This window comes from Varroa destructor, unplaced genomic scaffold (assembly GCF_002443255.2).
Source record: "Varroa destructor unplaced genomic scaffold, Vdes_3.0 BEIS01000007.1, whole genome shotgun sequence".
Taxonomy (NCBI): domain Eukaryota; kingdom Metazoa; phylum Arthropoda; class Arachnida; order Mesostigmata; family Varroidae; genus Varroa; species Varroa destructor.
The window spans coordinates 14,962,549-14,974,387 of record NW_019211460.1 but is presented as its reverse complement, the minus strand read 5'-3'; the positions used below and the strand labels follow the sequence as shown (position 1 = coordinate 14,974,387).

Below are 11,839 nucleotides of genomic sequence, written 5' to 3'. Positions count from 1 at the left end.
TATATATAGTATTTAACGCTTGACAAGATTCGTTAAGTAACATTTAACAGCGTATGAGCGATCCCACGTGTATTACAACTGACAGCTTAATTTCGGTCATAGGGTCCGCAGGTCATTAAGAGGCCGTAAATCATTCATCATGTACGCGTCGTTCTATATAGAGCTTATATCTTGAGCAGTGCCTTCAGTCTTATTTACCTGAGAGGTGCAAGTTTCAACGCGCAACAAATCTTTCCAATCGCATAACTAAATTCTGCTTTCTGAGCTCCTGTGAATCATAAAGTTTAATGGTCCGTGCTCTGAGATAATCTTTCACCAAGTGCCCAGACCTACGATGGTGTCTCTTAGATCGGCTTTTACTGGTACCGTTTTCGTCCTGCCCCATCTTCTTCCCGTTACATATTTTTCTCTCTAACAGACCTTGACAGACTTTACTTATTTTCATTTTGCCGTTTTTTTTTTACTTTTGCTCGCGTTATCGTTGACTATCTTTCTATGTGTGGTCCGGTCATTTAAAACGCAATGTCAACACAATGTATTCACGAGAGACCCGTTCACGGAGCAAAAATAGAGCTTGTTCACTTTTTTGACAGATAGTTAATTTGCCATGGGTGCAAACGTTGGAGCCAGCACAAATTCGAAAGAATGGAACAAAAGAGTCCAAAGCTATGAAACCAAGTTCACGAGGTATCATAGTTGTCCTCGTTTCGCTTTGGCAGGCCATACCTGTCATCCCATATTTGTTAAACTATTGGTAAAAATTGCAATAAATATAAGGACTTTATTCATTCACAAAATACATAGTACCTACATATGTGTGGATTGGATAGATGAAAATAGCAAACTCAAATTGTTTTCAACCTAAATCACAACCTAAACAAGAAAGCAGTTTGTTACTTCAAAGCGAGCTTTGTAAAGACACAGACCTGTTTATTTATTTGAATAAATAAAATGCACCTATTAAAGATAGTCGTCGAGACACAGAGATGAAACTGCTTGCGGTTCATCTACTATTTATGTCCCTAGCTATAATTCGATATTTGCCAAAGAGTATCCCGGTTGCAGCTATTACAGAATAGGTATTTAATACTTCCAAGTGAAATTTATTAATTCCAAAACGAACGTTACAAAGCCGTTTTTTGCTTGAACTGGAATTTCGTCAGAATTTTTCTAAAGGAAGGGAATGCTATACTAAGGTCAGTCTTAATAGCAACCGTTCCTTATCGGAAGAGACGCAGCTATAGACGAATAGATAATTGAAGAGTTGACGATTCATATATTGTCTAGCATCAGGACGACTGCGAAAGCCATTGTAGGTGGTGTTGCCCCAATATGAAACCTTCATGTGGGCTCAATGACCTCACCGTCATTAACCCGGTTCATGGTTGCAACAGTGAGATTCCAATGGTGCAAAATGATGCTTTTAGCGTTTCTATTTCCATTATCCAACCAAACCGCATTATCGACTCTTACGTATCTAATTATCCGAGATAAAATTTTCCCCGTTCTAGCGCTGCCCCTATCGTCGTCTCTAGTTCGGTTAAACATAAAAATGTCATAAACACAAAGGGCCACTTATCATATACGGCTCCTAAAATAACGCTATACGGGCGGACGAAACGACAGCTTAGGGGTAAATCCTTTCTCGTTGGCCGGCCGTCATTAATACAGTTACAAATAGTGAATCTGTTTATGTTGTTTATTGCTTGAAAAAGACGGTATGTAAACAGAACCTCGAATATCTTCCCAGGTAAGCTCTGAGTGACACAGTTTGTCATTACTGCGGCATGTCGTCTTTTCTCAGTCCTTTTTTAACCTACGAAGAGGATTTGCTTCCGCCAGATTGTAAGGGGACAAACGGGGATTCTGTTGTGGTCGCCTAGCTAAGAGGGATGACCGCAAGAGGTAACTGGACATGGTGGTCGCAATAACGTTAGGGCCAATGATTGTTTCTTTCTGCGCTTCTGGTCTGCGGCCGCTTACTGATCGTAGCAATGTACTCGTACCGTTATGAAATGGGACCTAAAGGAAGCGAGCCTCGGCTATTATGAGGCGAATGCGAGAAGCTGTTGTTCGACAAAGGAGTCTAATAGGAGCATCGACGCGAGATCTCTTTGGGCACGTGCTCTTCGTTCGTGTCGCAAGGATGATGGAAAAGACTGCCGAAAGCCAGAGATGTGCGCTCAGTAGTAAAGCCGTTGCGCCTTTGTAGCAGATCTAATGATTTTTTTAATTGATAGCAACGTACAGGTTATTGTTATTATACGAACGACAGTGCTTTAATCCCAATTTGTGCGTTAGGTTTGTAAAATTATAAAGCTTTTTTTCAGCATCAAGTGCTGAGCGGCTTCGAATCAAAAAATCTCGTATGTGTTTAAATATAGTGACAAGGTGAGATCTCCTTTCATGCTTACAAATCTTTTATTTCACTCTATGTTTTTTCATTTCAAACTTTTATTTCATGTACATAGTTAATAAATTAGCTATATAATTTATGTTATTGTTCTGTCTATTAGCTATGTTTTTTTTCATTAGGTTAGAAATCTGTCATTTAAGTGTCAATGAACGTATTTTACTATAAAACGTACTTCTATTATTACTATTTGTATGCAGTGCTTTATCTAGCAATTTCATTTTATCGAACCACTGCTAGCATTCAGGATTTCTGTGTAAGATAATGATACGCAGAAGTTAAAGTATCCAAGCCTCTGTAACCCCCAGGAGACTTCAAAAAGTAGGGTTTGAGAAATGTTTAAGGACATGTGACAGCTTTGCTCGAATGCAATATGTTTTTAGGACTTTCAGTCCTTATACAATGCACGGTATGGCATGTGACGTCTGTACTATGCATTTAAGCCAGATACTTTGCGTACTCTATTTGAAGCTAACTAATATTAATTTTTATATATAATAATTAAATAATGATTTGTACCACAACAATTACTGGACAATTATGCTGGTTTGTCTAATTACTTTGGGATGTGGTAGTTCGAGTGATATTCAAATCTCTGATTGTTATTTATTAATAATTAATGATCCCATTTATAAATCACCGGAAGCTTCTGTTTAGCCTTTCGGCCTCTGAGAAAATAATGTACGGTGGAACTGTCTTGGTTTAAGCTTTACGTTAGCAGCACAGAACGAACCTAAACAAGCTTTCTATGTTTCGAGTCTTAAGTCCGGCGCCGCCGCTGGACGTTCCATCGGACGGTTGGATCCCAGCGTAAAACGAAATGTATCTACGCCCGGCTTCAAATCTAGAGTCTCCAAGATTAGCTATCGATATGGCTGTCACGGAACCAATCTAGATAACTTCATGAGCACCTAAGTTCAGTAGGCAAACATACTACAAGTGCAGTATCATGGGTGCCGAAATACCGAATAACGAGTGCGGTATAATACGGTTCATAGTAGTAACAAGATTCATGACACCCGGCGATCACATGGGCTGCTGCTGCCCTCTTTCACAGTGCGTCCTTTCCTATTGGGAAAGCTGCGGAAAAGCTGAACATTGTGATGTGGGAAAGGTCTTACTGAGGTGGAGTTCAGCAGAAACCAGCGTGCTTTACGTGTCGGTCGTCAGTCGTCACGAAGTGAGCACATTCGATCGTTATTGGAGTTTTAAAGTACTGCGAAGAAGTTCTTAAGAGTTCACCTGTTTCAACGGGCCCAGCCATACGCGTACTCTTCTATCCATTAGCTAACACAGTGCCGTGTCGCCGCTTTTGTGGTTTCGTGCACGCATGTGTATGTGACATGGCGATTACCATTGAACTCGATCATTTGTTTGGATGTTTGTTACTCGTGCCCCTGGACGTAACCTAGCAGTCTAACGAGTCGAGAAAGATCTTGTACTGGTTTTTCAGAAAACAGAAACGAAACCATGTCATATCCAGGCTACGAAACAATTTTAGATGACTACGAAATAATAGCTACAACCATGTCGTCTTCTTCTTTTGATTGTTGCTACATGCGCCATGTCTACAATGTGATAGTGTGTCAGCCTGTGCGTTTGTATAATTCACCACTACCCAGCCACGTTTAACTTAGGTCGGCTGAAATTTCAAAGAAAACCGAATCTATCGAAGGTCTCGTTTCCGAGTGCTTTCACATTCGATTATACTCGTTAGTTCTGTGCTATTTTCTGTTGTGCCCAGAGCCGTCGCTATCGCATGATGTGCTGCTTCGGAGAAAAAGTCGCTCCGGCGTTCTGTCACGTAAGACGACGAATGCTGCTACTAGTAACATTATTTCTTGTCATTGATGCGCGAACGGTTAAGTCGACATGCGTCGGCGGAAAAGCACATGGCGGCAGCGGAAGCGCAGGCGCGAACAATACGCTCCCATGTACAATCACAACTATAGGGGCAAACAATAACAATACAAGCAGTAATCGAACGAATACAAATAACAGCAGTATTATTAATAGCTCTAATAACAACACTGGTGCTGATCATAACGGTGATAACAATGGTCATTATATTAATAGTCTAACAGATAATCTCACTGCGCCCGCGCCGTCCGAATTAAGCGGCACCAACCGTAGAAAAATAATGGACATTGGCTTCGCGAGTAGCACTCATGTAAACATTGCTGCTCACTCTGGCCGTAAAGAAGCTGCACTGACGTCGCTCTCATCGTCGCCCGCCACAGGCAATGCGGACAGTCAAAACGGTGACGCCGCAGGTAGTATTGATAATATAGGGGGTAGTAGCAACATCACGACCAACAGCAGTTTCAGTGGCAGCGTTACAAACGCAACTGCACGCGCCAATAGCGTCAGTGAACCAACTATCCGTCCACGGGAGCCTCGCTACCGGCCCATGGTCGATACTGTTGTAGGCTCCATGGTTCTCGGGGCCATTCTCGTTATTGGAGTGGCCGGCAACGCCATGGTCGTTGCTGTGGTCGCCCAGACGCGCTCGATGCGGACACCAACAAACTGTTACCTCGTCTCGTTATCAGTTGCCGATCTCATAGTACTTCTGTCAGCGATTCCGAACGAGATTCTCGCCCAGTACATCCTCGAGGATGAGTGGGTCTTTGGTCGGACGGGCTGCGCGCTATTCGTTTTCTTCCAGTACCTGGGCATCAATGTCTCGTCGCTGTCAATTACTGCGTTCACCGTCGAACGCTATATAGCCATCTGTTTACCGATGAAGGCACAGACGATGTGCACGGTGAAGCGTGCTAAGAAGATAATTCTTGCCGTGTGGTTTTTTGCTCTGTGTTATTGCTGTCCGTGGCTGTTCTTCCTCACAACGACGAAGCCGATTCACTATCGCGGATACGAGCACCGTTACATAGAGACATGCACGTATTCCTTACATAGATCCTTCTATATGCGGTTCTTTTTTGCTGACATCATCCTATTCTACGTCATTCCACTCATTCTGTCCTGTGTCCTGTACGGACGAATGGCTCGAGTCCTATTCCATACGGACATTGGTGCTATGGCCTGTAAGGCTAATGGAGAGGCTAAGGCAAACGCGAATAATCAGTCGCGTATTCAGGTGAGTTGCTTACTGGTGAGCTTTGGCTCAGTGCAATTCAAACGAATTCAGATAGATATGGGATTACAAAGGGAAGCGTGCGGGGGCGGAGGGGGGGGGGGGGGTGAAATTATATAAATGCGGAAGTCTCTGAATCTCCCAAGGGAGCTCATGCAACAGACAGTAAAAGTGAAAAAATAATTACTCTGCTGAGATCTACATCAGTATCGTGGATTCTAAATTAGTTTAAGATGCCTTGTTCGGATCAGCACTTAATCTGGGTCGTATGCGTTCTGGCATAAATATATTTTTAGCTTCTAGATTCATCATTGATGCCATTGTCAATGATACAGTTAATTCAATCTAACAGATTAAAAGGACAATGTACAATGTTGTTCCACCGCTTGATTATGGTTGTACCACTAGCATACGACGAAATAATAAATTTGTTTAGTTTTTAGTTTATAAGCGCTTACGGGAGGCCTTGTTGGCTGAGATTTTCGCCCCCCATCCATAAGAAAGCAGGGACAAAACAATATAGCGAAAGGGAAGCCTCTCAGGAATTATCTTCTTTAAACCATCTTTATTAATTAAGCTACTGATCTTCAGTGCAGACAGCACAAGGTCTAATAAAAGATCTTTCTGTAAAGTGAAGACGTGACGTCCCTAAAGCTGGATATAACGCAAAAATATCAACAGTCCTCACCGTAATTCATTTAGAAATTTCACAGAAATATATATATATATATATATATATATATATGACATATTCCCAGCAACCCAACAAATCTAGTGCACCTATGCAAACACAGGCTACCCCCATATCGAACATGGCCATTTGAACTTCAAATTGGCTGCATGTTCTTGCATACTAAAAAGGATTCTCGTGTAGACTCAGATGACACTTCTCTCGCCAATATTCTGTAACAAAATGATCTTTTCTCTTTAATAGCATGATGTATAATAGAGTGGCTGATGATTAACTGCGCGCTTTCGAACCTCGTTAAAAACGAATCAAAGTTACTTTATAAGCATACGATATAATTGTTCTAGTTCCATTGTTTAATGTTAGCCATATGGCCGTCTTCGTCTTGTGAAGGACTAACAAAACTAGAGCTGATATTACTGCTACTCACGTTAGATACTCATACCGTTTTTCCAGTCGGTGCACTAAGTTTGGCGACGATATTCCCTTGGTCGTGGTCGTCTCTCCTCACTCGTTTACATGACCGAGAGAGGAGTTTGTTGAAAGGGTCATCCTATTAGCATATTGCCAAGTTCCTTGGTTTTCACAAAGCTGACTTGACTTCTTGCCGGGCCAACACCTGTTGGTATCCTGTCTTTGGTCACCACTTTTAACAGACTGTCGCGCTGCAGCAGTCGCTTGAAGGAGCCAAAACTTCTGCTCCCTAATTCCTTAGCAAGGGAAGGATAGTTGGTTTTCCTTTCTAATCTTTGGCCCGGTGTGTCCCAGCGTCCAATGAACGAAAACACGTCAAGGGCCGAGCGCTTTTATTGAAGCCCACTTCCTCACTGGAAAAAATATTTGGGCTAGCTTAGGTGGTGGTTTAAATGTGCGGCGAGAATTTGATATGGGCAAAGAAGTTCGCCTGCAAAGCGACCGTGCTGTGGCAAAAAGAGTTATTGCTACTTTTGCGAGAAGTCAATACGGTACACGTTTAGGGTCAACGGCTTGGGGAGAAGGTTCGAAGTGTCACTGTCTCATAGATTAACTAATCGTCATGGCGTTTGCACAATTCATAAAGGAAGAACAATTCTCTGCCATCACAAAGGTCGCAGGATTTTCGGAAATGCAACGAGTTTCGATGTGTCTTTTCATCGTAAGTTTGGTTAAATGTGTTTCAACGCCCCACAGCACAGACAAGGTAGAAAGGGAAATTAATATGATAAAACAAATTTTACTTGTTGTGCTCTAATCAGAACTTAGCGCAATATATCATGAGTCCAATGAGCCATGCAAATATATAGGTACGTTTGTAATACGTTAATAGCTGCAATAGGCTGATTTATTGCCGTTCAGCCACTGGGGCCGGCGAGACTCTTTTTGCCTGGAGGTCCGATGACTTCACCTTTCTTCCTGACGATAAATTGCTATGACGGTCTTCCAGTCGATATGTTTAGTATGAACGTGTAGGCACGTCACGCACCTCACGCTACAGGGGCACCAGAAACATTCGAATAATGGAAATCACGTGACAAGGGTAATAGAATATAGCGACAAGATGGCATAATTCATATTACTATGCCTTGTAGATGAGTAGTGTTACTTAAGCGGGTCGCAGAAAGGCACACTGTTGCATCAACTTGCAAGTCTGCTTTATCGTAATAGTAACACGGTAATCGTCGTCGAATCAATAAACGCTAGAAAGTTAGGCAAAGAAGATGCAAACGGCCTAGGCAGGAAATAATGTGCGTTATCCCAAGTCAATTTGCAGAGACAGAGAAGCTTTTTGGTATAGACCTGCAACTGCGATTTAGCGCACAGGTTAAACCAGCGGCGCTAGCTGCAGACCATAATAACGAGGTGACGTTTGCACAACGCAGTTCTCCTAGGGACAAGAGGCACACGGCAATCGTCGTTGCATAGTACTTCAGCTTGATTTAATCAATTGTTTCTATTGCTGCCCGGGTAGATGGACGTTTCGCAAGTACACGCGCTTGGAATCTTCGTATAGACGTGAACTTGCTAAATATGGTTAGCTTAGACTGGCCACCAGGTGTCGTCCAATCGCAGTGGTGTGGTCGACATCGGGGTGGTGAACTCTGGCGTAAGAGCCTCCGTCTGCGTCTCGTCTTCTAACACAAGGCCACGTCTCGTTACCTGATCATGATCTTCGCGGAACTTTTCACATGAGAGGACCGTGGCAATGACCTGCACCCCTCGTGGCGTGAGCAGCAAGCAAAACGACGGCGAGTGTACTACCGACAACTGCAATGGAATTCTTCAATTGCGTAATAAAAACATTGCAGCTTTCATTCTACCTATGTTGTACTCTACAAGTACTTAGATCATTACAAAAAGGAACCTTAATTATTCAGCTCTTTGGCGTCTATAAAGGGTTAATATGTCCTTCTGCTTGCAGACAAAGAAAACTAACTCAAGAATTCGTAGAGTATCATGATTTTTGCATCCTTTTGCTAATATCCCAGAATCGATTAACGGAAGTAATAGAAAATCCCAGGGCTCATACTTGGATCACGAACGAAATCAGAAGGCAAAATCAACATTAGATTAAAACTGTTGTCCTGTTAACAAGCGAGCGCTTCAAGTAACAAGAAACGATGTCGTTAGGATGGGCAAAACTATTTTCTAGAATTTAGCATCCGGTGTTTTCTTACGTAGGAAGGATTAGAATAAACTTCGAAATCAATCACATAGGTCTGCAGTTTGGTTTGCGCATTAAACCAAGCAGCTTTTTGTTTTTTTGTATTTTTTTCGGGAGATTAAGGGCTAATATATGCGGATCACACTTCGTATTCGCCTATTATCACGGCAATCTCACCCACTAAAGCCCGGCTTACTAAGCTGGGCATCCTCGACAGTCGCACAGCCATGGCTTGGTGGTAATTGTTAAATACACGTGTTACTCCTGCGTTGACTTTTTAATCCAGCCCACTGTGCCGCCAATAACTCGAGAGCTGTTTTGTGTCTTTACCCAAAAGAATATGTTCAGTTGTATACTAGTATGCTACCGTCGAGTAAAAGGCCGTCCGAGTCAGGTCCTCTATGTTTACAACAGGCTCTTAATGCTCACCGCATTAAGAGCCTGTTGCACGTCCCTGAAAAACTGTAGATACGTCTAATATAGAACCTAATAACTGATACTTTTTTTTTTTACCTACGCAAATTTCAAGGATCGCATACCAAAAGCACAGCTTCGAACGTCAAGTACCGGCAGCTGCTGTCGGTCACATATCAGAGTAACAATCCTTCATCGTTGAAAAAAATGAACCTTTCAACTCGACACAAACTTGTCCCCTTTTTCGTTGCCGATGCGACTTTTTGCCACATATATTAGCTGAATAAATTAGAGCAATGTACCTAACCAAACGAAGGCGGGACCTCTCACGTGTGTTCGTAACGAGCTACTGAATATAGCTTAGCTATCAAGCGGGACTTTTTCCGTTGTGCGTTGTTAGCAATTTTGTACAAGATAATATTTGAAACATTACAAGTCAGTACATCTTGACGATGTCCTATATTTAACAATATTATAAATATTTATACGTACTCAATTAGAGGTTTAAACGTTACGTATATAATAGTAGATCGTTGCTATACAGTACAAGAGTATGTTGCACTAGTTTATGACCTTTAGAGTGCGTTTCGCTTGACCTATACTTCCCTCGACAAAAAAAGGTGTAGACTAATCATATGCGTTCTCTTTATAATCACGAATTATACTCCGTCGCTAATAAGGTTACAGATGCCGAGCTCTTGAGAATATTTTGACTTTTCTATATTATTTTATACTGGTTTACTCTATTATGACGAGCACATAATATATTAGATGGCCGAGAAAGTATTGACGGTTTTGAAATCAAAAAAGCTTTATTCTTATACTTCAAAGCGAACTGGTTAAACTAAAGGTCTGCCACCTTTATCTACGACAAAAGAGTCACTCAGAAAACCGTAGAGCTTGATGTGGTTTCTAAGCGGCATGTTTTGTATTCTTCCTTTGAAGCTGAGTGAATGCTATTAAGGAAGTTCGGCAGAAACTCCGGCAGAGGATCCGGGCTATATAGCGAATTCATCCCTTCTCAACTTCTCTGAGTTTTTGCCGGCTAGCTAAAAATGCATTTCGTTTGACGTTGTTATGGTGGAAGACGAGGTCCGTTTTATTTACTAGTTGTAGTCGATTTTTTTCGATGGCAACCTCGGTGGTTGTTGACAGTAAAGGTACGAACTAATCCCTTTGGCCGGCGTCAGCAGCCCATATTGCCGGATTCTACACGTAGCGTCGCCTTCTTTGTCACCAATGTAAACTTTTTCTGCACAATGTTCTTATATCTAAGCCTACTATGATCAGCTGAGATCTGCCACTCTGCCACTTTGGAATTTCGATTTCGTTGTAGAGTTTTGCAAATGAGAATATGATTAAGTAAATTATTTTGCGTCTAGCCGCGTAACACTCGAACATCGAACTTACTTATATGAAATAACTTAGAACTGTTGTACGTGTCGAACTTTCGTAACAATTTCATCAACTTTATCTGTATTCGGTTGACCACTCCTACGCATATATATACATATATATTGATTTTGAAGTTGAATAATTTTTAAGTTAGAATGATAGTTTTTTAATATTTCTTAAAAGTATTCACCCTTATTTCTTACTTGATTGCTATGTACATGCCATTCGCGTCGTTATATGCAATTCTACAATCTATGGCTTCGTAATTAGTAATGGAATACGCTGCTCCACCAGTTGCCGTTTTTGGTGCTCGAAAGCTTCGCAGTCACACGCGCCCAGATCAGAAGAATAAGCGGGTTTAAGCCAACGTCGAATACTTCGTAGCTCCACCTAAACAATAACTGAGGCATAGCGATGGAGTCTGGCGTTGTCACTAAGTAGCCAAATTGGCTGTTTCCGATTGCCTCGCCAACCGTTCATGACTCCCTTGAGGATTTCGAGATAACGACTGAATTTAATGTTTCATTTTATTTCCAACGATGATCTCCCTGGTGTCCATTGCAAGTACTATTACCACACGATGTCCGAACCTAATTGACACCACCACCGAAGTCGATCTCTCTCTACGACGATGCTATTCTCAAGTCTGATCTTTATCTGGTTGACGATTGCGACTGAACCATGTTACCTCTCAAGCGGCTGTGTACTTCAGGCGGGCTTTTTGTTGAGTGAAATTAAGCAAACTGCACGTGGAATACATGTAACATACTTCCAGCTGGCCGAAAGCCAATTCACAGAAGATCAATTTTTTTACTTGGTTTCAACACTTTCATTGTTCTGTGACACGTTACATGTGAAACGCTAGTTTTGACCGAAAAAGTCTATAGACTCCAGGCTCTGCTTCCGTGAAGAATCTGTTCGGCTGCGGTAACGCGTTCTTGTCCTCTGAGTCATGATATCTGGTCACCTTCTCGATGGTGTTCAACGCTCCAACGATTGTTCTGGAACCATTTACGTACAGTGTATTTTGGTACAGAGGCTTTTTGGCTAATATCTTTAGTAATCTTTGATCAATTTCCGTACCGCTTTAGCCTTCGAAAAGTAAAAACATGCTCACTGAGCGTTGGGTTTCAAGACTGAAAGATGTTTTTTGCCTGTCAATTAATTTCTCCCGAAATAGGAGTATATATA

General features: G+C 41.9%; 1 protein-coding gene and 1 long non-coding RNA gene across 2 annotated transcripts in view; one reads left to right on the top strand and one right to left on the bottom strand.

Moving 5' to 3' along the window:
• LOC147754361 (uncharacterized) overlaps nt 1-11,839 on the bottom strand; it is a 61,147-nt gene that overhangs the window by 1,918 nt on the left and 47,390 nt on the right. The window lies entirely within an intron of this gene.
• LOC111254677 (thyrotropin-releasing hormone receptor-like) overlaps nt 3,541-11,839 on the top strand; it is a 24,991-nt gene continuing 16,692 nt past the window's right edge. Inside the window, exon 1 of the mRNA XM_022815768.2 lies at nt 3,541-5,513. Within this exon, the coding sequence (XP_022671503.1) occupies nt 4,173-5,513 (1,341 nt within the window). The 5' untranslated portion in view covers nt 3,541-4,172. The remainder of the gene's footprint in view (nt 5,514-11,839) is intronic.